This window comes from Sciurus vulgaris, assembly GCF_902686455.1.
Source record: "Sciurus vulgaris genome assembly, chromosome: 2".
Classification (NCBI taxonomy): Eukaryota; Metazoa; Chordata; class Mammalia; order Rodentia; family Sciuridae; genus Sciurus; species Sciurus vulgaris.
The window spans coordinates 63,061,658-63,088,194 of NC_136462.1; the positions used below are offsets into that span (position 1 = coordinate 63,061,658).

Sequence of the window (26,537 nt, forward strand, 5' to 3'; positions counted from 1 at the left end):
TTGGATGATTATTTTTAAAAAGTCACCTCACTTTACTTTTAAATTCTATATTTGTTATTTTATTATTTTAAAAGTAATAAATAGTTATTATAAGTGAAATAAGCTAGACTTAAAAAATCAAGGTTGAGTTGGGTGTGGTGGACATAGTATAATTTGGTAGATTTCATTCCCAGTACTTCCCTATATCCTCCCCTCCTCCTTCTCAACCCCCTTTCTCTACTCTATTGGTCTCCCTTATGTTTTCACAAGATCCCTTTATTATTCCCCCCCACCTTTATTTTCTACATATGAGAGAAATATTCAACCTTGACTGAGATTGAACTCAGGGGTGCTTCACCACTAAGCTACATGGCAACCCTTTTTGTCATTTTGAGACAGGGTCTCCCTAAGTTGCTTTAGGGCCTCACTGAATTGCTAAGTCTGACCTTGAACTTGCAGTCAGAAGGATCTTAGTCTCCCAAGTTGTTGAGATTAAAGGCGTGTGCCACCATGCTTCGCTGAATCCCACTGTTATATATAATTATAAGTCACTGATTAAAATAATAATAGTAATAGTGATAGAAGGAAGATCAGTAGAGTAAAGCAAGTAGACTGGGGGAGAGAAGAGGGGAGGGTAAGGAAAAGTACTAGGAAATGAGATTGATCAAATTATGTGCATGTATGACTATAACATAATGAATCCTATTATTATGTATAATTATAATGTACCAATTAAAAAGTAGTATAGAAAGCCAAAAACAAGAGAAATGAAACCTCATGATACTGTATTTTGGATGTCTCTTCATGACAATGCATATAACCTGTTTTATTTCTATAATGGCTTTAATAGTATTCCATTGTATGCATGTATTAGGATTCTATTGTGTTCATTATTTAATTAGTTTCTGGCTGATTATCTTAAATATTGTGCCCAATAAGTGTTAATGCCTTTAAAAAAAACTTATTTCTTTTACTATTGCAAAATTTTTTTAAAAGCGTGGTCCTCAGATGCCTTTGATATTCCTCTATGTGGTTGATACTTGCATGGAAGATGAAGATTTACAAGCCTTGAAAGAATCCATGCAGATGTCATTAAGTCTCTTACCACCTACAGCTTTGGTTGGACTTATTACTTTTGGGAGGATGGTGCAGGTTCATGAACTTGGATGTGAAGGCATTTCAAAAAGCTATGTCTTCAGGGGCACAAAAGATCTGTCTGCCAAACAACTGCAGGTAAGTAAGGGTGGTCGTTTTCAATCTGTCTGTGAGTATTACTTCATATAAGTAATATATATACCTTTTGGATATGTTTCTAAAAAATAAAGAAAAATTATGAATGACTAATATAAATGTGTTACATCAAATGCTTAGTGTTGACATCATTCTTCTTTTGTGTGCCTTAAATTGCTGTTATGCAGATTAAAGACCTTTTACTTTTAATTGTATTTATTTTTTTAAATCCCATGGGTGTTGGGGATCAAACTGAGAGACTTACACATACTAAGCAAACATTTTACCTTTGAGACACTTCCCCAGCCCCTAACTATATCTTTAAAATTTAAAGTGAAATGAAAGATATTTTAATAGAGATTTGAAGGGCATATAGAGGAAATATGCTGAAGGCTAGGAGAGAGCAACCACACAATATTAGATGTTTTTCTTCTTTTTTTTTTTTTAAACAATATTAGTGGTCTGGGTTGTGGCTTGGTGGTAGAGTGCTTGCCTAGCATATGTGAGGCACTGGGTTCAATTCTCAGCACCACGTTTAAAAAAAAAAAAAGTTCGTCCACAATTAAAAAAAAAAAAAATATATATATATATATAAAACAATATTAGCTTTTGGTTCTAGATATTTCACTTAGAGATTTTGATAGCCCATAAAAAAGTAAGTGAATGTGTATATTGGGAGATGACTGGGAGGGCAGGGTTGTTCATTTAGTTACTTTAAAAATAATTTCTAAGTGATTCTGGTACAACTCCAGTTGAAAACATTTACCCTAGAAGATGACAGATAAACCAGACATAAAGTCAACACATGTGAAGTCAAACTTTGGGGGCATCCAGGTTAACTCAAAATGAAAAAGAAAGGAAGTAAAGATTTTTGAGGATGACTCTAATTTGAAGCTTGACAGATTGGCATAATGGTAGTATAGTTAAAGAGAGAGAACATTCTTGAGGAGCTTGCAGTTTTGGATGGGGAGGATAATGAGTAGTAAATAAATCGGATTTGAGAAAATAAAATAAAGTCTTTTTTTTTTTTTTTTTTTTTTTTTTTTGGTTGAGGGGAATACCCTACAGTGAGTGCTCTACTGTTGTGCTACATCCCAACCCATTTTTTTCTTTTTAATTTTGAGACTGGGTTTCATTAAGTTGCTGGGACTGGCCATGAACTTGCCATCCTCCTGCCACAAGCTGCCTGAATTTCAGGGATTACAGGTGTGTGCCACCAATAGGCTAAGTTTGTTTTAAGAGGTTTCTTGTTGAAGATAAGGAAGGAGACAGTGTGGGAATTTGAGCAAGAACCAAATCAAAGATAATTACTTTAGGAGGAGCAACACTACAGAAGGGAAAGACATGGAAGAGAGTGAATGCAAGCAAGAAAGAGATGAGCAGAGCGAGGTTTCAACGACATGGCGGGAATTCTTTAGGGAGCAGAATGCCTTGGAAAGAGGGATCATCTGTTTCCATGAGACAGCAGAGAAAGTGGTCAAGTTTTAACCCCTCTGTGCTTTTCATCTATAAAATGGAAATATAGGTTGAGTTCCTGTGTCCAAAATTCTTGGTACCAATGAAGTAGTAAAAATGTATAACAGGCAATCAGAAAGTCTGAAAATCTGATGATTGAATTAATTCCTTTCTCTTTCCAGATTTTAATTTCTCTCTTTTTTTTTTTTTTTTTTTTTCCCGCGGTGCTGTGCTTGCAAGGCAAGCACTTTACCAACTGAGCTATCTCCCCAGCGCCCAGATTTTAATTTCTAAGAAGGCAGGGACTATTTATTTTTTCACCATTTTATTCCTGGTACATAGCAGGTATTTAAGATACAGTTGCTGAAAGGGATGAATGAATATGTTATTTATTTTGACTATTAGAAATAAAGTATTTGAGTTAATATCCTTTCATTTGCTCCTATAAAACCTTGTCCTTTGTTTCCTCATGATTATTTCACTGGACTGTTAATGTTTTTCTGAAACTTTCTTCAACTGGACTCTGCCCTCTGAGAAGAGAGACCTTGCTTGTGTACTTTATTTTTTGTGTACCCACTTTCTAGCATAGCATCTTGCATATTGTAAATAGTTGACAAATCTTTGTAGAAGTAAATAGGTGCATGTTACTCAAATATTTTTACAGGAGATGCTGGGACTCTCTAAAGTACCGGTTACTCAAGCAACACGTGGTCCTCAGGTACAGCAGCCACCTCCTTCCAACAGGTAATAATCAAATATGACAGTTAGAATTTTGCAACTTATGTAGCTATTTTAAGCATCTCATACCCTTGAGCCTTTTTTTTATTTTTAAAAATTTTTTTATTGTGGTACTAAGGATTGAATCCAAGGCCTCATGCTTGGGTGCTAGGCAAGCACTCTACCACTGAGCCACTTTTCCAGCCCAGCTCATACCCTTAACTAGAACATAGATGTATTCAGTGATACTATATTGTTAAATATTTTTAGGAATATAAATGGATTGCATTAGACTACTTTTAATTTTATTTATTATTTTATTTGATACAGAATCTTGCTACATTTCTTAGGGACTTTCTAAGTTGCTGAGGCTGGCCTCAAACTTGTGATACTCCTGTGTAAACCTCCCAAGTTACTGGGATCACAGGTGTGCACCACCATGCCTGACATGAGTATACTTTTTCAAGATGTGAGAATCATATCACTGAAATCTTTTTTAATTATTATGATGTAAGGAGTTCAGTTTTGATATTTTGCTGATTTTTTATTTCTAAGTTCATATATATATATATATATATATTTTTTTTTTTTTTTTTTTTTTTTTTTTTTTTTTTTTGCAGTGCTGGGGATTGAACCCAGGGCCTTGTACATGCAAGACAAACACTCTACCAACTGATCTATATCTCCAGCCCCCATAAATATTTAATTTTTGTGGTTTGAGGGCAATCCAGCAAAAATAGGACCTCAAAAAAAAAAAAAATAGGACCCTTTTATTTTGTTTTTTTCAACCTTAGAGGTAGCTTTTTCTCCTTAACTTTATAATTAGAGGTGATATTATTAAATTTGGGTTGATGTACCTTGTCATAATTATTTCAGTAACTTAAAACTTACTAGATGAATAAATGAAAAATGAAGTCTTGATGAAGTACTTGGTTTGAGTGTTTTTTTATAGCATTTTTAGTATACTGGACCAGTAACATCAGTAGCACCAGAAACTTGTTTGAAATGTGGATTTTTGGCCAACCTCTGCTTTCTACTGAAACAAACTCTAGAATTGGGGCTCAGCAATCTCTTTTAAAACAAATTTCTGATGCCTGTGAAAATTTGAAAACCTTTGGTTTGCTATGTATTCAACATAATTTTCTCTGTTTTTAGGCAAGTTTCTTAAACCCTCAATAACAATTAGAAATGACTTAATTATTTTTGCAGATTTTTACAGCCAGTACAGAAAATAGACATGAATCTCACAGATCTTCTGGGAGAACTGCAGCGAGATCCTTGGCCTGTACCACAGGGAAAGAGGCCTTTGCGTTCCTCAGGAGTGGCACTTTCCATAGCTGTAGGACTACTTGAGGTAGTGATGATGGATTTTTTGGGGAATGTAAATGTGTGTGTGTATTCGAGTATGGAATTGCAAGGATATAGGGAAAAAACAAAAAGTGCTTTTTCTTATTCTTTTACTCAGTAATCAACAGAGAATACTTCTGTTATCTCAAGTGTTTTAAACTACATACCAATCAAGCAGTCCTACAATGGACACCAGCTAGATGTTCTTTAATCCAACTTAATTCTGACACTATCTACCTAGAGGTAGCATTACATCAGATGGATTAAGGACTCAATTTCACAAGATCACCACCCCCATTTCAAAATCCTGTCTTTATTTTGAATGTTAGGCATTTTCATTATAAAGTGCATTGGTGTGGATCTGTTGTGATTTTGTGCATTTGGTGTTCTGTAAGCCTCTTGTAATTGATTTTCCATTTCATTCTTCAGGCTTGGGAAATCTTCTGATATTATTTCATTGAATAAGTTGTTCATTCCTTTGGTTTGTATCTCTGTGCCTTCATCAATCCCAATAATTCTTAAATTTGGTCTTTTCATGATGTCCCATAGTTCTTGGAGATTCTGTTCATGATTTCTTACCATCTTCTCTGTTTGGGCCACTTTATTTTCAAGATTAAATATGTCTTCATTGTCTGAGGTTCTGTCTTCCAAGTGATCTAGTCTTTTGGTGATGCTTTCCATTGAGTTTTTTATTTGGTTATTGTTTCCTTCATTTCAAGGATTTCTATTTGGTTTTCTTTTGAGAATCACTATCTCTTTGAAATGATCTTTTGCTTCCTGCAGTTGCTCTTTCAACTGATTATTGGTATGATCATTCATTGCCTATATTTGCTCTCTTATCTCATCCTTTGCTTCACTAATCATCTTAATCATGTATAATCTGAAGTCCTTTTCTGACATTTCTTCTAACATACTGTCATTGGATTCTATTAATATAGAACCTAGATTTGTTTGGATCATTTTCTTCCCTTCTCCTCTAGCAGTGCAGGTCTGGGGTATTGCAGATTCCCCCCTATAGGCTTATAGTGTCCCTATAGATTTCCTAAGCCTTTTCTTTAAGGGGAGATCAATTTTAACAGTGCCCAGTTCAGACAGGATGCAATCCTAGACCAAATAGCCCCTATGAGGACAATAACAAAATTGTCATAATAAACAGAATGAGTTCAAATATTATCTTCAGTAAAATAAACAGATTTTCAATAAGGTCTGCAGTTTCTAATGGAGGACAAAGAGGATGCAGTGGGATGTAGGATGTAGCTGATAATGGGATAAGAAAAGAATATACAGAAGTTCTAGATAATAGGGTGAGAGTATAATCAAAAGAAATTGGATGTTAGCATGTAATAAGGGAGAAAGAGACTCTGAGGGAACAGGTAAACAAAAGGAAAAGAGAGCAAGAAAAGTAAAGAAATAAAAACTTAAAAGAAAATCTACACCATAACAGTCATATAGTATTCAAACCTCCCAGTCTTCAGTAGCCTGATGCATGAGAGGTACCTGACATTGAGCTTCAAGTCTCCAGCAGGCGTCTCAGGATGGGATTTGCCCCACCTAAAGATGGGAGATACAACTTCCAAGATTATCCAAGATGGCCGCTCTGGCTTCCATATGTGTTGGCAAATGGGGAGCTGCAGCTCGGTGTGTGGAAGTGGTCGGCTGAAGGTCCTGGAGGCTGGGTGTGGTTGGTCAGGCAGGGGTCCTGGAGGTGGGGTGTGGTTGTGGGATCCCGGAGGTGAAGTGCAATCAGTTGGTTTGGGGTCCTGATGATAGGGCGCAGTCAGTCGGGCTGGGGGTCTGGCGGCAGGGAGCAGTCAGTCGATGTGAGGGCCCCGGAGGCAGGGAGTGATGGGTCGGGCTGAGGGATCCTGGAGACCAGGCTCAGTCAGTCTGGCCAGGGGTCCTATTGGTCCTGGCTGTGGTCTCAAAATGGCGGCAGCCACGTGTAATCAAACCTGTAGGTACTGTGACAGTGAACTTCCAGGTGATAGCAGGCAGCTGGCGCTCCACTGGGGGTCGGCGATCAGTTTGCTGACTGCTGTCTCATGATCAGGAGGTGAACCTTGTGCATTGGGGTGATGAATAGGTGTAAGGCAGGTGATGGACAGGCAAGAGGCAGGTAAATGGCGGATGATAGGCGCCTGACAGTGAGCAATCTGCCCTCAAAAAGGCGTCAATATGCTGGCAGACTGCAGGTGATCACAATAGACAAATGGGGTAACAGGGGATCGAAAAGCAGCAAAAACTGCCTCACCAAGAAACAGATATCTTCTGCTTGAAACTGGAGTTAGGGAGCTACGGGAACGCAGCTTCCCTCTAGTCCGCCATCTTGGATCCTCCTACCAACCCCATTTCAGATACGAATTGCAAGTAGTAGGTTGTCAACTATAATTCTGACTGACCAGCTATAAAGTGGGGAATCTCAAAACTCCATCTTCAGGTTTGATTAATTTGCTAGAGGGTTTCACAGAACTTGGAGGAAACACTTACTTTACTTAGGTTTACCTATTTTATTACAAAGGGTATTATATAGGATACAGATGAATAGCCAGATGGCAGATGCGTGGAGCTGCCATTGCTTTTTGTGGGAGTACCACCTTCTAGGAAACTCCATGTGTTCAGCAATTTGAAAGCTTCCAGAACCCAGTCCTACCCAGTCCTTATGGTCTTTTTATGGAAGCTTTATTACATAGGCATGATTGGTTGCATCATTGCCCATTGGTGTTCAATGAGAAATTTATTTTTTTATCTATTAGTATAAGAATGATTGTTATAGGTTAATTTTCTGTACTATCCAGTAAGCTCTTTCTTATATGTGTATTTAAGTGTTGCCTTGGGTTATAATTTTAAGTATCAGTTTTGTTTTATTGTTTTCTTTAAGAGATTCAATTGTAAATAAATTGAAAGTTCTTCACTTTTCATTTCAGGGTTTTGGTTGGGCAGGGGTCCTGGAGGCAGGGCGCAGTCAGTGGGTCTGGGGGTCCTGACCATGGGGAGCAGTCAGTTAGTCTGAGGGCCCTGGAAGCAGGGAGTGATTGGTCGGGCTGAGGGATCCTGGAGACGGGGCTCAGTCAGTCTGGCTAGGGATCGGTCCTACAGGTCCTGGCTGTTTTCTCAAAATGGTGGCAACCACGTGTAACCAAACCTGCAGGTAGTGTGACAGTGAACTTCCAGGCAACAGCAGGCAGCTGGTGCTCCACTGGTGATCTGTGATCAGTCTGCTGGACCTCTGGCGGTGGGTGATGGGTAGGTGAAAGGCAGGTGATGGACAGGCAAGAGGCAGGTAAATGGTGGATGTAGACACCAGTCAGTGAACCATCTGCACTCAAAAAGTAGTCTGTATGCTGGCAGACTGCAGGTGGTCGCAGTAGACAAATGGGGTAAATAGCAGGGGATCGATAAGCAGCAAAGACTGCCTCACGGAGAAACAGCCTCTGCTTGAAACCTGAGTTATGGAGCAATAAGGAATGCAGCCTCCCTCTCCATTTCAGCATTTTTATCTTTTTATTTCTTTTTCTTTCTTTCTTGAGGCAACAAGGAATGCAGCCTCCCTCTCCATTTCAGCATTTTTATCTTTTTATTTCTCTTTCTTTCTTTCTTTTTCCAGGAATTTAACCCAGGGTTGCTTAATACCTGGGCCACATCCCCAGCCGTTTTATTTTTAATTTCAAGACAGGGTCTTGCTAAGTTACTGAGGCTGGCCTCAAACTTGTGCTCCTCCTGCCTCTGCTTCCTGAGTTGCTGGGATTATGGGTGTGTACTGCTGTGCTTGGCTTTAGTTTTTATTTTGAGACAAGGTTTTGCTAAGTTCATTAGGGCATAGCTAAATTGAACTTGTGATCCTCCTCTGTCACCTTCCAAGCCACTGGGATTACAGGCATGTGCCACCACCATGCCTGGCTTATCTTTTTACTTCTTTATTTCATTTTCATTCTCTTGGTTATCTTCTGGTTTTTCTTTAATATTTCTTATTAAGTTTTTATTTGAATCTGGCTGTCATTCTAGGCCTGTTGGTTTCTTTCTTTTTTCTTCCCATTTGTACCCATTTAATCACCTTTCTTTGTTCTTTGTGAATACTGCAGTGAAAGGATGGGATGGTCAGGAAATTTATTGCCTTTTCTTTAACTTATAGAAATTTTAAAGTTTGGATGTTATTTGTGCTTTAGTTTTATAAAAGTGTGTGTGTGTACTTTAATTTGTTCTTGCTCTTCCTTTTTTCATTTTTACATGACTGCTGTTATTTCAGATAACCAAAATGAAAAGTGTTTTTGTTTATTAAACTAGTTTTGAGAAAGTTATGGAAGTAATAAACATGATTTCATCCAAACAATATGTAAGAATGCATAAAAATGAAAAGTAAAAAGTAGTTTTAGCTACATCCCCACCCTTTTTCTCTTGTTTTCTGTGGGGCTAGGGGTTTAACTCTATGGTAGTGCACTTGCCTATCATGTGCAATGCCCTGGGTTTGATCCCCTGCACTGGGCTAAAAAAAAAAAGGAACAATAAAATAACAAAGATGAAAGCGTATGCGAGGATGCCTTCTATTTTTCTTTCTACTCCTTTGGCACTAGTTAAGCAGGTGAGATGTCTGTGTTCGTAGGCACTACTGGCTGTAGATTATTTTAAAATTAGTGGGCTGGGGAGATAGCTCAGCTGGTAGAGTGCTTGCCTTGCAAACACAAGGCCCTGAGTTCGATCCCCAGTACCGCAAAAAAAAGAAAGAAAATTAGTAATACACTACTGTTTAGAAGAGAATTTCAAAAGAAACTTCAAACACCTGGTTTTAATTTCATTTTAAACATTTAATTATGTTATTTCTTAGAAAATACATGCTTTCGGCTTTTCTTGAAATAGCATATCAGAATGCGTATATCCATATATTTCTTATTTTCCTTTAAACTCTTTTGATGAGTTTCTTTTTTCCAATAGTGTACTTTCCCCAACACTGGTGCTCGTATCATGATGTTCATTGGTGGTCCTGCTACTCAGGGACCTGGAATGGTTGTTGGAGACGAATTGAAGACACCTATAAGATCATGGCATGACATTGAAAAAGACAATGCCAAATATGTTAAAAAGGGAACCAAGGTAATTTTTGTTTTTAAGGCTTATTACCTTACTAGAAAACAGGTATTGTTTTGATGTGAGAGGAAGAATAATGTTTTTCTATAGAAATCTGGTGTCGTGGGAGTGGGGTTATAGCTCAGTGATACAGTACCTAGCACTTGTGAGGCACTGGGTTTGATTCTCAGCACCACATAAAAATAAATAAATAAAGGTATTGTGTCCATCTACAACTAAAAAAAAAGAAATCTGGTGTCATGAAGCCTGATACTATAACTGCTGTTTAGAACCCGAGAAATAGTCTTTGTTTTTTCCTTGAAAGTTGTAATTGTTCTTCTGGTTTGCAATATTTAAAATTTAGTTGTAGTCAGGCATGGGTACATACCTGTAAACCTAGCAACTTGGGAGGCTGAGACAGGAGGATCACAAGTTTGAGGCCACATTGGGCAACTTAGTGAGAACCTGTGTAAAAATAAAAAAAATATATATTTTAAAAATTTTCAGACAGGGTCTTGCTCAGTTGCTTAGGGCCTTGCTAAGTTTCTGAGGCTGACCTCGAATTAGGAATCCTCCTGCCTCAGACTCCTAAGTCTGGGATTATAGGCATGTGCCACCACGACCTACCCTAATGTTTCCTCTTGATAAGTACATTGTTTGTAGTTTGAATGGTTCATCATTTTCTTGTGAGTTGTTTCCGGTTCATCTAACTTCATTTTTTTTTTCAAGTTTGTGCAAATATATGATGATGCTTGATTCTGTTATATGGGTTTGCTTGTTAATGTATGTCCCTGGTAAGTTTTTTTTTTTTTTTTTAATTCTCCAGCATTCACAGTTTTAATTTAGTTGTGTTGTATTATATCATACTTTTTTAGGTATTCATTGTTAAATTTTTAAAAGTAATTAATGACACAATTTTTGTCAATCTTAATAGGTTCTTTTTTTTTTTTCCCTAATAACTAATTTCCTTTTTTCTTCTTCTGCTACTGGGAATTGAATCCAGGGGCACTTTACCACTGAGCTAAATTCCAGGCATTTTTATTTTATTTTATATATATTTTTTTGAGACAGGATCTTGTGAAGTTGTCTAGGCTGGTGTCAAACCTATGATCCTTCTGTGTTAGCCTCTTAAGTAGCTGGGATTACAGGTGTATGCCACTGTACCCAGCCAGATTTCCCTTTAGAACTTCCAGGTTTTCTTGGTTAGAGCTACAAAAAAATGTTTTAGATTTATTTATCTTTTTGCTTTTGGTATTATTTGTTTTTGTTACTTATGTGTGAACTTAACCAAAAAAAAGAATTAAAGAATTCTGTCTTGTTCTACTTTGTCGACAGATGAATAGAAAGATGTTTGGTATGCCTTTAAATTTTGCTTCATTTATGGGTTTATTTAGAACTAGTGGCTTTTAAATAATGTGAAAGTGTCAGACTTCTAGAAGTTATATCATTTTTATGAGACATGCTAGAAATTTAAGAATAAGTCATATTTAAATTATGTATTATTCTTTTAATCTTAAAATCATTTTGATTTGACAACAGAGAAATATTTATAGAATGATTGTTTGTATGTTAGATTTAATTAAAAAATCTTTTATAGCATTTTGAAGCATTGGCTAATCGAGCTGCTACGACTGGTCATGTTATTGATATCTATGCATGTGCATTAGATCAGACAGGTCTCCTGGAGATGAAATGCTGTCCTAACCTTACTGGGTATGTATTTAAATTTTTATAACTTGAAATTATAAATTCATGATGACAGTGTACAATACAAACCAATAATGACAGTTTAGGAAAATAAAAGAATCATTGTCTTACCACTTGAGGGAAACTTCTGTTAATGGTTTGATGTTTCTTCTGTAAAGCTTACTTTACATTTTTGTCTAAAATATAATGTTAGTATACACAGTAGTTCTGTCTGTTGAAAGGGCCTATATGCAATGATAGTACAGTAATAATGAGAACACCCAGTGCCCAGATTTTGGTTACTAAAAGTAATCAAGGGTTCTGGGAGAATTAGCTGATTCTAGGCCTAGAGAATTAGCTGATTCTAGACACAGATAAGCCTGAAGTTATGGATTAGTGTTGGTTCCTCACTTGTCACAGTATTCCACAATAATGTGAATTGTGATATGCAGAACTCTATGAACTATTTTGCAACTTTTCTGTAAATACAAAATTATTCTAACATAAATTTTTATTTTAGAAACTGTAAACAAGTAGGCCAACTCAAATGAATTTTCACCATTGAAAACATAAGTAATAATATCTTTTAAAATAATAAACATGTATTTAATATTATTTATAATTAAATAATATGTAAAATAATAAATACATACAATTATGCTGTATTACATATAATTAAAATACACAACAATAGTAGCATTGAAAGAGGGGTAAAGGAATTAGGATATTTAAAAATCCTTGCATTATCTGGGAAATTGTAAAAATGTTCACTTATATTAAATTTTCATGAATCAGGAAAAGTAATTTTTAAAAATATCATGTTGTAAAGCTGCAAGTTCTGTTTAAGAAGCTCATTTTGATATCCCAAAATCATTGTTTTATTTTAACAGTTTTTAGACATAATTCACATACCGTAAAACTTACCAATTAAAAATGTATAGTGTGACTTTTTTAAAATGTATTTACACATTGCACAACCATTGCATAAATTAATTTTAGAACATTTGCATTACCTCAGAGACACTACCCATTAGAGATCCTCCATTCCTTCCAACCTACCCTCTGAGCCCTAGGCAACCATGAATTCCCTATTCTGTATAATTCATATAAATGGAATACTATAATTTGTGGTCTTTCGCTTAGCATGTTTTCAAGTTTAATTCATATTTATGGCATAACAGCATTTTTTTTTTTTTGGTAGTACTGGGGTTTGAACCAAGGACTTCACATATGCCTGGCAAGTACTTTTCCAAAGAGCTACTATCTCTAATCCTTTATCTAAATTTTATTTTGGTTTTGAGGCAAGGTCTTGTTGAGTTGCCTAGGCTGTCTTCAAATTTGAGATCCTTCTTCCTCAGCTTCCCTGGCAGCTGGATTTTAGACTTGTATCACCACACTCAGCTTTATTTCTTTTTATTGTGGAAGAAAAAGGGAAGAAGGGGTCCAACTTCATTTACTAATATGCTATTGTATGGATATACCACATTTTATCAATCTGTCATGAATGTTTCATTGCCATTTTTTGGTTATTATGGATCATGCTTTTGAACATTGTGTGCAAGTTTTTGGGTTAACATTGAGCTTTTGTTTCTCTTAGACACATGTAGATGTGGAGTTGATTTTGTTCTTAAGCTTATGGAGTTCTTGGTACATTCTGGATACTAACCCCTTGTCAGAGGACTAACTGGCAAAGAATTTCTTCCATTCTTCAGGCTTTGTCTTCATGCTCTTAATTGTTTACTTTGCTGTGCAGAAACTTTTTAATTTGATGTCATCCCACTTATTGATTCTTGGTTTTATTTCTTGAGCTTTAGGAATCTTGTTAAGTGCAGTTTGCCTGCACCTATATGATGGGGTGCTGACCCTGTGTTTTCTTCTAGCAGTTGCAGGTTTCTAGTCTGATTCCTAAGTCTTTGTTCCACTTTAGACATTGTGCAGTGTGAGAGACAGGGATCTAGTTTCATTCTTCTGTATATACATATCCAGTTTTCCCAGAACCATTTATTGAAAAGGCTGTTTTTTCTCCAACATATATTTTTGTCAAACATCAGATAGCTGTAAGTATGGGTGTTCATCTCTGTGTCTTACATTCTATTCCATTGGTCTTCATGTCTATTTGGATGCTGTTTTTGTTCCTATAGCTCTGTAGTATAATTTGAGATCTGATATTGTGATGCCTCCTGTATCACTCTTCTTGCTCAGGATTGCTTTGGATATTCTGGGTCTTTTATTTTTCCAAATGAATTTAGAACTGTTTTTTTTCTAGTTCTGTGAAGAATGTCATTCGTATTTTGAAGGGGATGCTTTGAATGTGTATATTACTTTTAGTAGTATGGCCATTTTGACAGTATTACTTCTGCTTCTCCCAAGAGCTTGAGAGGTCTTTTCATCTTCTAAAGTCTTCTTCAATTTCTTTCTTCAGTGTTCTATAATTTTAGTCGCAGAGATCTTTCACCTCCTTGGTTAGATTAATTCCCAGTTTCGTTTCTTTTCTTTTTTTGAGATTAATGTGAATGGGATGATTTTTCCTGATTTTACAGAATCACTGTTGAAGTATAGGAAAGTTATTGAGTATTATCAATATAGGAAAGTATAGGAAAGTTTATGAGTATTGATCTTGTATCCTGCTATTTTGCTGAATTCATTTATCAGCTGGTAGAGTCTTTTGGGTTTTCTAGATACAGGATTTTGTCATTAACAAACAGATAATTTAACTTCTTTTCCTATTTGTATCCCTTTAATTTTTTTGAGAGTGTCGTTATCTTAAGTGTTGTTGTGTCTGTGAACAAGGAATGCCTTTCTTTTTATTTAAATCTCTTAAAAAGTCTTTGAAGTGTTTTCTGGGTTTCAGTGAACCAGTTTTATATTTTTGTTAAATTTATATTCCTAAGTATTTTATTATTAATGCTATTACAAATGGAATTGTTTCCTTAATTCTCTTTTTGTGTTGTTAGTGTTAGGAACACAGTTTTTATACATTGATCTTGTATATGACAGCCTTGCTGAGCTTGTGTATTAGTTTCAATTTTTTTTTTGTGAACTTTTTAGGAATTTCTATATATAAGACCATGTCACTTCTTCCTTTCATCTTGATGCCTATCTAATTTTTCTGGATAGAATGTGCAACACAATGTTGAATTAAAAAGGCGTTAGTGGACATCCTGTGTTGTTTTTAATCTTAGAGGGAAATCATTTAATCTTTCCCCCCTCCCCCTTCTCCTCTACACCACCACCACCATCATCATCATCATCAAATCCAGAGCCTTGGACATAGTAGGCAAGCACTTTACTACTGAGCTATAACCTCTACCTCTGATTTTTGTTTTTAAGTCTGCCTTACATTCCTGGGTTAAATCTCATGTGGTCATGGTCATATAACCCTTTTTATAGTCAGATTCAACTTGTTAGTATTTTCTTGAGAATTCTCGCATCTATCTTCACAGGGCATATTAAGCTATAGATTTCTTATGATGTCTTTTGTTTGGTGTTAGCTTCATGGGATAAATTGGGAAGTGTTCCCTCTTCTTCCATTGATAGTTATTACTTTTGAGATAATTTTGTTAGGTTTTAAGAAACTCAGGTATGTCAATTCATTTCTCAGGTTTATTTAGTTAGTTCATTTAATAAATATTAATGAGTACCAACTATGTAGCAACAGTCTTATTTTTTTTCTTTGCAGTGCTGGGGGATTGAACTTGGGACTTTGTATATATGCTAGGCAAATGCTCCATTGAGCTCTATCCTGGCAAACTGTTCAAGGGACTAGAAATACAGCAAAGAACCAAACATAAAACATCTGCCCTCACGGAACTTATCTTCTGTGCAAGTCTCTTCAGTATAATTTTCTAATGTATACTCTGTACTCTTGCTGCCAAAGTGAGCCTGTAAAAAAAATTTAAACAATGCATAAATGTATAAAGAGAAAATGTTCCCTTAATACGTCCCTCTATTCTCATTCCCTGGTTATGACACTGGAAAGTTCAATGTGACACACACACACACACACACACACACACACACACACACACACACACACACACATACACATACACACACACCCCACATAAACTTGCACATTTGTTTTTAGGAATGAGGATGTCCTGGGCATGGTGGTGCATGTCTGTAATCCCAGCAATTTGGGAGACTGAAGCAGGAGGATCACAAGTTCAAGGCCAGCCTGGGCAATTTAGCAAGAACCTGGTTCAAAATAAAACAAAAAAAGGGCTGGGGGTATAGCTCCTTGGTAGAGCACTGCTGGGTTCTGTTCCCAGTACTGCCAGAAAAAAAAAAAAAAGAATGAAAATATATGCTGTAAAATGTCAGGTATCTTTGCCAATATGCAGAACTGGGAGGCAGTGGTGAGAGAAACACATTTGTCACTGTATAGCATTTTGTGCCTTTTGCATTTTTAATATGTGAATGTGTTGTTATTTAAGGCAGAATTTAAAAAAATCGCTGAGGACAGATTGCAAGTATTAGGGGCATTCAGATCCACTCAGAATTAAGATTATTTGTAGAGTAAGGATATTCTCATATATAGTTGAGTCTTAAACATTTTGGGAAATATCTTTAAAATTTATTGGTACTCTTGAGAGGTAATTTATTTTCTGGTAACACATGAATCCATTTTACTGTGGCTCATACATTGTTTTGTTCTTTCCATGTAGTGGATACATGGTAATGGGTGATTCTTTCAACACTTCCTTATTCAAACAAACTTTTCAAAGAGTCTTTACCAAAGATATGCACGGACAGTTTAAAATGGGCTTTGGTGGTACATTAGAAATAAAGGTAAGAACCAAAACTTGCCATGTGTGATATGTTTATCAAGACAGAAATTGTAGTCTTGATCGTAATTTTAAAATATCATTAATCAAATTCAGTAGGCTTTAAAAAAATAGTGGTTATTTTATATTGAAATTTTTTTGTTTTGTTTTTGTGGTGCTGGGGATAGAACCCAGGGCCTCATACATGTTAGTCAAGTGCTCTGCTACTGAATTACATCCCCAGCCTCTTATTTGAAACTTGAGTTAGAGATTTTGTTCACTTGAAAAACAGGTACCATTTAAAGTACAATGAGATCGAGCATTTCTGAACAATTGTTAGAAAGTAGAATTATATAAGTAAAATTTCTTTTACCTTTCTATTGTTTCTTTACATTGGGTTTAACTTTTTAAGTGTGTTTGATCTTTTTAGTGCTAGTTTTTTTAAATGGAGCAATTATCTAACTTAAGATAAACTATTCTGTGTCATTTAAGATTTGACAATAATTTTGTGGTTAGTCAGTTGTTATAAAATTCTATTATTCATTTTCAAATTTGCATTCAAAAACCTAAAGGGTTTGTGTTAGTTACATGTATATTATAAGCACTGATTTTTAATATTCATTAAGTATTTATTAATCTTGTTAATTGTATTGAATGCTTGCTATATATCCAGCATAATGCTAAAAAATTATAGAGATGTCAAGAAATGGGTGTGGGGATTTAGCTCAGTGACAGAGCCCTTACCCTAACATGTGCAAGGTGAGTTTGTTCTTTGGCTCTGGAAAAAAAAAAAGTGAGATGTCAAGAGATATCTAAGGTATAGTCTTGTCATAGGATAGAAAGAAAAGACTAACTGATGTGATAGATTGAATAACAGATTATAAAAGTTTAGGGAAGAAAAATGAATGCATGTAGGGTACAATTTATCTTAGGGGAGTATCCTACAGTTTTTGAAAGATGGGAGGAAAATGCATTTTTTTCAGGAGCCCAGTGTAGGGAGAGGCAGAGAGGTGAGAATCAATATGAAATGTTTGACAAAAATGTCCAGTGAAAGTGTATAGTTTTTATTGGAATATAAGAGAAATAGTTTTAATTATGTAGATTGGTTATACTTTGGAGATGCATTTGTCTGCAGAAATCATTGTAGTATAGTGAATACTGTCTTCGGTAAGATTTATCTGTTCAGAATAAGGCATGAAAAAGAAGTTCATACAAGAAAATAAATAGGATTTCTACATTTTTTTTAGATAGAAGGTAATGTGATAGGTTAAATTTTGGTGACAGTAGAGACTGGAGAGACCAATCTGGACAAGATTTTTATTTGGGAGGAAAACCAGAAGATGATGTGTATGATTTTGGATTAATGCATATGAATTTTGAGTATGGTGTAAGTTTGAATCCAGGGTGAGATTTCCAGAGGGAGACCTCTATAGGCTGATGGAAATGGAGAAGTAAAATTAAATTTAAACTGTATTTTAAATTTGGGAGTTATCAACAGACAAGTGGTCAGTGATGAATTATTTTCAATGTTAGTATATTTTCATTGGTTTTTCAGTTTTAAATATGGAAGAATATCTTACATTCTTAAATACTTTGAAATGAACATATGAACTTATCTTTGAAGAAACCAGATTGTATTCTTGTTTTTCAGACTTCAAGGGAAATAAAGATTTCAGGAGCAATTGGACCCTGTGTATCTCTCAATTCCAAAGGACCCTGTGTGTCTGAAAATGTAAGTCACTTTTATTCTTTAAAAAAAAAACAGGGGCTGGGGAGATAGCTCAGTCGGTAGAGTGCTTGCCTTGTAAGCACAAGGCCCTGGGTTCGATCCCCAGCACCCCCCAAAAAAAAAGGGGGCTGGGGAGATAGCTCAGTTGGTAGAGTGCTTGCCTTGTAAGCACAAGGCCCTGGGTTCGATCCCCAGCACCCAAAAAAAAAAAAACCAAAAAAGCAGTTAATTCTTAGGACAGCACCAACAGAGATTTGGTGTGGCATTCTTTTTTGAAATTGTTGTAGGACCTGTTGTGGTTTGTTTTTTGCTGATATGCTTCTGTTTATGGTTGCTTTTTTCACATACCCTTTCCCATCCATTCTAAAGTTAAAACTTTTTACTGTTACCAGTTTTATATCTTTAATGTCCAAGTTGTTCCTGGACCAGTGTGCCTTAAAAACATGCAAACGAACAAACAAAAATCCTGAAAAAACTCGTGATTTGAAAGTCAAACTTGATCACAAATAGATTTTTGTTAAACCAGAATTTCCAACAAAGTAACCAGATTAACCAGATTTAAGTTTCACTTACTTTCTTTGTCTTTATCCCATCTCGTAGTGGTATAATGCACTAAAAAGTTCTAGCTGATGGGATAAATACACACGAAGTGGGTAATCAGCATTAAAAATGACAGTTACAAAATTGTTACAGGTTACAAAATTATAAGCAGTTTGCATGTTGAAGATCTGTATCTCAGTTTTCTTGGAATTCAGACATAATTCTAATCAAGAGGATTTTTTTCTTATATGCATGTATTATGTGTTAAAATTTATATCTCTTTACACAGATCAAATAGTGGAAATAGAAAAATAATATTGGTTACTTACTTTATTAAATGGCATATGCTTTTAAGAAAGACCTTGTATCAATACTTTTTAAATTTTGTGACTAATATCCTAATTGCCTTATAGTTTTATTACTTTAAAAATTGATTAATTTTATTTCATGATATATTTGTGATATGGTTTTCAAAAACTCTTAAGTTTATTTATTTTTTGGTACAGGGGATTGAACCCATGGCACTTTACTACTGAGCTACATCCCCAACCCTTTTTTATTGTTTTTGAACTTTTAAGACAGGATCTCACTAAATTGTTTATGGCCTTGCTAAGTTGCTAGCCTTGAATTTGTGATCCTCCTGTCAGCTTCCTGAGTTGCTAGGATTATAGGCCCTGCAACTCTTAAGCTTTTAACATGCAATGAGTTAGTTCGAAACTTGAAATGTTTTTTCTTACTGGAGATTTTTGTCCTTAATTTATACTAATAAATTATGTTCTCTGGCTTTCATGCATATTGTATTTCGTTTTTACAGGAGATTGGAACGGGTGGCACTTGTCAGTGGAAGATATGTGGACTCAGTCCCACTACAACCTTAGCTATATACTTTGAAGTTGTTAATCAGGTATGACTTTCTATATTTGAATATTGAACATATTTAATTTAGGTCATGGATATTTCATATGAATTTTAGTATTGCTTTTTCTAGTTCTGTGAAGAATGTCATAGGTATTTTATAGGAATAGCAGTGAATCTGAGATAACCTTGGGTAGCATGGACATTTTAATGATATTAATTCTTCTAGTCCATGAACACAGTTATCTTTCCATTTGTTTTAGCTTGCTTAATTTCTTTCATCAACATTTTATAGTTTTCATTGTAAAAATCTTTCACCTCTTTGATCACATTTATTCATAGATATATCATTTTCTTTGTAGCAATTATTATAAATGGGACTGCTTTCTATTTCTTTTTCTTTTTTTGTGTTGCTGGGGACTGAACCCAGGGCCTTTTGCATGCTAGGCAAGCACGCTACCACGGAGCTACATCCCCAGCCCTTGTTTTCTATTTCAGATAAACTGCCATTTGTATATAGCAATGTTGCTGATTTTTGTATGTTAATTTTTTATCCAACTTTGCTGAATTTATTTATTAGTTCTAATAGTTTTTTTGTGTAGTATTTAGGATTTTCTGCATTTGAGAAAGATGGTGTTGTTTGCCAACAGTGACACTTTTGACTTCTTCATTTTCAGTTTGTATGCCCTTGATTTCCTTCTCTTGCCTGATTGCTCTAGGCATACTTCAAATATTGTGTTGAATAAAAATGTGAAAGTGAGCATCCTTATCTCATTCTAGATCTTAGAAAGCTTTCACCTTTCTACCTTTCAGTATGATGTTAACTAAGGGGTTGTTAATATGCCTTCATGTTGAGGTATGTTCCTTCTGTACCTAATTTGTTCAGTGTTTTAACTATAAAGGGATTTTGAATTTTATCGCATTGCTTTTTCTTCATCTATTGAGGTGATCATATAGTTTTTATCCTTCATTCTCTCGATGACATTTATTTATTTGTTTATGTTGAGCCAGTTCATGTATTCCTGAGAAGAATCCCTCTTTTTAATTTGCTCTTCTTTTTTTTTTTTTTTTTTTTTGTACTGGGGGTGAACCCAGGGGCACTCAACCACTGAGCCACATCTGTAGCCCTTTTTCACATTTTATTTAGGGATGGGGGTCTCACTGAATTGTTTAGAGCCTCATTAAATTGTAGAGGTTGACTTTGAACTTGTGATCCTCCTGCTGTGGCCTCCTGAGCTGCTGGGATTACAGGTGTGTACTACCATGCCTGGCTTTAATTTGCTCTTTAATTTGGTTTGCTATTATTTTGTTTAGAATTTTTGCATCATTGTTCATTAGGAACATTGACCTGTAGTTATCAGTTTTTGTTGCATCCTTTTTGATTTTGGTTTCAGGGCAATACTGGTCTCCATTTGGAAGACCTCTTTCCTCTTCAGTTTTCTGGAATATTTTGAAAAGAATTGGTATTAGTTCTTCTTTAGATGTTTGTTAGAATTGAGCAGTGAAGCTGTCTCGTCCTGGCTTTTGCTTGATGGGAGACTTTTAAAAATTTTTGAATCAATTTTATTACTACTAGAGAATAGGTAGTCTATGGTAGTAACATAGTCAATTTTATTTTGTTTTTACTCATTTATTTTTACACAGCATAATGCTCCAATTCCTCAAGGAGGACGGGGTGCAATCCAGTTTGTGACCCAGTATCAGCATTCAAGTGGGCAGAGACGCATCCGAGTGACCACCATTGCTAGGAAGTAAGTTGTATTTTTTTTGTGGTGGTGTTAGGATCAAACCTAGGTATGCTAAGTAAGCGCTCTACCACTGAGCTGTATTCCCAGCCTATAAATTTTATTTCTTAAAGACTTAATTTACACATCAAAACTATTTAGGTCATGATTCCAAATTGAATTTCTGTGGGATTCAAGTGGGAGACACTTATGAGTAGAATGTGAACATTTACAATAAACAGCATTTTATTTCTTTCAAAACCATTTTATTTGTTAGACTATTGATTGATGAGAACTGTAAGAGCAATTTTAAAAGAGTACTCCTGAGACATACTCTTCAAAATATTTTTTATTTACCTCATACCCATGAGACAGGACAGGGAAAATCAAACATTTTCCTTTAATAGGCAGTAATATCTACATCTATATATATCTAAATCTGTATCTATCTCTGTATATAAGTCAATGCATACACATATGAAAATATATGTACTTAATAATATAGTGCAGAGATTAATAGCATTATTTTTCAATGGATAATAAAATTCTTAACTATTAGTTATTTAATTCATTTTTCACGTCTTTGTCTAGCTTCTGTTTTGTGGTACTGTTAGAGGAGAGTGAATGCAAGAGACTTGAACAGACTTGGTCTTTATATGATGGTGTAGGCTCACCATCATATAGGCTCATCTTCAAATGGTCTATGCTAAAAGGCCAGTGTTTTGTTTTGTTTTGTTTTGTTTTTCCTTTTGATCCTTTGGGAACAAATACTTTTAGTAAATACAATAAAAGTGAATTACTAGGAAAATGAGATTTTAAAGTCATTCAAAACAGTTTCTATTTTTTATTAATAGATTCATTAGATATGAAATTATTTTGTTGATTTGCTCAAAATTTTCTGAAAGTCTTAGTTTGTATTCTTATCTCATGGGAAATGAGAGCTAGTTCATACATCCCACTTTGACCAGCACCTGTTAAGAGCACACAAGGTAAAGTGTCTAGTATTTAAGATTATAAGGTAGTGTTTTGTGTAACATGGTCTTGTCTGAATTTATTGATGTAGGCAGAATCTTCAGAGGGGAATAGTTAGACATAACAGATAATTTTTTTATTATCTGTATAATAGATTCTCTGAATAAGGCATATATTTGGTCATATGTTCTTTACACAGTATTTGCCAAGATGACAAATTGAAACTGAATTTAGTGCCTCTTTGTATTAAGAATTAATTATTTCTTATCTATTTTAATATCTTTCTGTATATAACTATTTGTGAAACATAAAAAATAGACACTAATCATGGAATGAAGTTAGCCAGGAAAAGATTTCTTGGATGAGGTGAATCTAGGAGTAAATAGGCTTTTACTCTCCATTTCTGTTTGTCTTGAACTTGATTGCCTAAATGGAGAAAGTATTGACTGAATTAAATTTATCCAATTTAGGCATGGCCTAGAAAATGAACAGCAAAGGCATTAGTAGCTCTTTATTTTATTAAATATTATTATAATTAATAATTAATTAATTAATTTTTTGGTACCAGGGATTAACCACTTAACCACTGAGCCACATCCCCAGTCCTTTTTATACCTTATTTAGAGACAGGGTCTTGCTGGATTGCTCAGGGCCTTGCTAAATTGCTGAGGCTGGCTCTAAACTTGTGATCCTCCTGCCTCAGCCTCCCGAGCCACTGGGATTACAGGCATGTGCCACTGTGCTTGGCAACTAAATTATTTTTAAACTTCAGCTTTGTTCTTGAAATCCTGAGCCCAGTGTCTGAACTGAATGTTGGTTGTATTGGATGATCTATTACTTAGCGTAGGATTATACATAGATTGTTTCCTGCTGTTACATTGCTTTGTTTTGAAATTCATTATTAATTTGAAGAAAAGTATGAACTGAGCATTCCCTTTGATTTGTTCAGATTTCAAATTAGGAACTTATAAGTACTGATTCTTGGTACACCTGTCAATTTGTTTATGACCCCTTAATGCATGTGTGTATACACATGCATATGTAGGTTAAATTGGACATTCAAAACATTTGCTTAAGGAAAAACTAGACTTAACAAATCGAGGAATATTTTGCAAAGCTACTGGTTAACACTCTTTAAAAATGTCTTAGAATACAAGTATGAGTAACTGGTTCAGATTAGAGAATACTGAAGAGATATTATAACTAAAGCCAGCATGTGATCCTGGATAAGACCCTGTGTAGGAGAAAAACTTGCATAGAGAACATGATTGAGTCAGTTGGAGAAATTTGAATATGGTCTATATGATGTGGGATTATGGCATTGTTTTAGTGTTAAATTTCATGAATGTGATCATTGACTTGGGTTATAATATAATTTTCTTGTTCTTAAGAAATAAACACTAAAGTATTTAGGGAAGGGGAATAAATCTCCAACTTAAGCTCCAAAAGTTCTATAAAAGAAAAAATTTTCGTATAAAGAGAAAAATGATAAAGCAAATGTGTTAAAATGATAACAACTGATAGATCTAGGTGATGGGTATAGAAAAGTTTATTATACTGATGGATCTAGGTGATGGGTATAGAGGAGTTTATTCTACTCCTGTTACAGCTTTTATGCTTGAATTTTTTTTTTTTTTTTTTGGTCCTGGAGATTGAACCCAGGGCCTTGTGCATGTGAGGCAGGCACTCTACCAACTGAGCTATATCCCCAGCCCTGATATATTTTTAAAATGAAAAATTTAAAGAAGTTAGGTTAGCCTTTCAAAATAAAGGGATTTTTTTTTTTAAAAGAAATTTCATGGGTTTATTTCAACTTGTTGGCACAATATTAGTAGAGATATTATGTACGTGGCGCCTTTCTATAGCATTGTGTTGCACCAAAGTCTCCTTTTCAGGTTAAGTTATCTTGACTATTTTCAATAGTAAGGGTTTATTATTTTCTTCATTTACTAGAAACATGACTTTAGGGGCCTTGACAAGTATTTTTGTTAAGTGAATAAACCATGTAGAATTAAAACTCAGCCTCCTGAGAAAATAGTTACCCTATTTTTCATATAGAAAATAACTTTGATCTAGAAAGTTTGATTTGAAACTAGTAAGAATTATGGTAAAAGAATATTGGCAATACAGAAGACAAATTTTATAGTGTCAGAAAATTTGGACTTTCTGGATCAAATTTTGTTATAATTAACAAGTTATAATTAGCACATTTTCATGTGTTTACTTGATAATGTATTTCTAATATTGAACCATTATATTTTTATAAGAAAGAATGTCACCTTTATGGTTCTAAGTTAGGAAAGTCCTGATTTAAACAATTTTGTTTTAAATTCTTTGATTATTTGAAAATAAATATTAAATTATTAATACTTACGCTAACTATTCATGTAGTCACTGTATTGCATTAAAATAATTTTCAAAATTATCAATGCCTTTTTTAATACATTCTCATTCTTAGAAAACTATCAGCAGAAGAAAAAGGGAGAAGAACTTTAAAGATTTTACTGCCTGAATTCCCTTGGGATTGCTCTTGTCTGTAAAATTGGTTTAACATTTATTTTCAGGAAGTTCATAAATATTGTCAATCTTGCTCAAAGTAAGGTACTTTAGAACTAGGATCATCTGAAGTATTATAAAACTGCAGCTTTGAAAAATCAAATGAACAAATATAGGCCCAGCACTAGTTTTACTGAATTGGATTTATAGAACATGTGAATTTAATAAAATTACTGCTATTTTATGCATAATATCAAGTTAATCCTTCAGGCTGAAATTCTCACTTCTTTTTTTGGGGGGTGCCAGGGATTGAACTCAGGGGCACTTAAATCACTGAGCCACATCTCTAGTCCAATTTTTTGTATTTTGTTTAGGGCCAGGGTCTCAAGTTGCTTTAGCAGTGCCTTGCTTTTCCTGAGGCTGGCTTTGAACTCTTGATCCTCTTGCCTCAGCCTCCTGAGCTGCTGGGATTATAGGTGTGTGCCACCGTGCCCAGGCTCACTTAACTTTTGGTTTTAGTCATTATACTGAAGTGGAGAGAGAAGACTAATGAGAAAAAAATTCTATTGTTTTATTTCCCAGTTTCATAAATTACTTAGCGTTTCTTTTTATATTTCTATTTTTCTGCTTTATTTCCCCCTGTGGTGGTACTGGGCTTTGAACCAAGGCCTCACACATGCTGTGCAAGTGCTCTACCACTGAGCTATATCCTGAGCCTCTTTTCTGCTTTTATAAAATTGAAGAAATGATGTTCTAAAGTCTGATATAGAGACATGTATATCTCTGTTTGTATGTACACATGCACACATACACATGTATATACTATTATGTTAACTTGCAAAAATCTTGATGTTTTTAGGATTGTGGAGGAGATATACTTTTATAGTTTACTTTAGAGAATTTTTTTTTATATTTTTCTGAAAACAATGCTGTAGTAAAACAACTATTAGTGATTTCTTTTTTAAACACATGCTAGGTCTGGCAATGTAGCTCAGTGGTTGTGTGCTTGCTTAGCATGTACGAGGTCCTAGATTCAATCCTCAGTACCACCAAAACAAAACAGTCCAAATAAACAACCAGAAAAAGCTTCCACCCCCTCTCCCAAAAGCTTGTTTGTCTAGCTTGAAATATTGAAGTAGTTTTGTGCATTTTTCACATTTAAATCTGTGCGGTGTCCAACCATGATAATGCAAATATAATTCAGTAACATTTCTGTACTCTCTCATTTCTTTAGCTGGGCAGATGCTCAAACTCAAATTCAGAACATTGCTGCATCTTTTGACCAGGAGGCAGCTGCCATTCTTATGGCCCGGCTAGCAATATATAGAGCAGAAACAGAGGAAGGGCCAGATGTGCTCAGATGGCTGGACAGACAGCTCATTCGTCTGGTAAATAAACATTGTGTTTTCTAAGTCTGTATATTTTCATTTGTAATATGCTTGTTGTATTTCCTTCAAAGTACTTAACAGTGACCTGAAGTACTGTATGAGGGATTCCTATTCAAATTACTGAGACAATAGCGTGGAAATGAGAGTAGAATTCAGTAGTAACTTCTACTAAACGTGACTGCCTTTTTCTCCTTAACATGAAAGAATGGCAAATAAGTAACCTATTATTTTTCTATTTATTTTAGTTGGTACGAAATTAGTTTGAAATTTAATTATGCATTACTATACTGTTCTTACTGCTTTTTGTATATTCATTACTCTGGTGTCTTGTTTTATACTGAATGAAACTTTATATTGTATATACATCTTTTAAAAGTAATTGGGGTATGTATAAATTATACATAGTAACATATAGAAATATAGACATGTATCTATATGGTATCTAGATTACCAAATATATGCTAGTAAAATGATTGGTGATGTTGATTTACTTGATTTTACGTGTGTGTGTGTGTGTGTGTGTGTGTGTGTGTGTGTGTATGTATGTATGGTGCTGGGAAATGAACCCAGGGCCTCATGCTTTCCAGGCAAGCAC

The 26,537-nt window shown here is 34.9% G+C and overlaps 1 protein-coding gene across 5 annotated transcripts in view; it reads left to right on the forward strand.

Annotated features, from left to right (window-relative positions):
• SEC23A (SEC23 homolog A, COPII coat complex component) overlaps window positions 1-26,537 on the forward strand; it is a 52,083-nt gene that overhangs the window by 7,445 nt on the left and 18,101 nt on the right. For all 5 annotated transcript variants that reach the window (XM_079119617.1, XM_079119618.1, XM_079119616.1 and 2 more), the window contains 10 exons: window positions 976-1,212; window positions 3,329-3,408; window positions 4,591-4,735; window positions 9,655-9,813; window positions 11,384-11,499; window positions 16,140-16,263; window positions 17,890-17,970; window positions 19,322-19,411; window positions 21,007-21,113; window positions 25,789-25,942. In XM_079119617.1, the coding sequence (XP_078975743.1) occupies window positions 976-1,212; window positions 3,329-3,408; window positions 4,591-4,735; window positions 9,655-9,813; window positions 11,384-11,499; window positions 16,140-16,263; window positions 17,890-17,970; window positions 19,322-19,411; window positions 21,007-21,113; window positions 25,789-25,942 (1,293 nt within the window). The remainder of the gene's footprint in view (window positions 1-975; window positions 1,213-3,328; window positions 3,409-4,590; window positions 4,736-9,654; window positions 9,814-11,383; window positions 11,500-16,139; window positions 16,264-17,889; window positions 17,971-19,321; window positions 19,412-21,006; window positions 21,114-25,788; window positions 25,943-26,537) is intronic.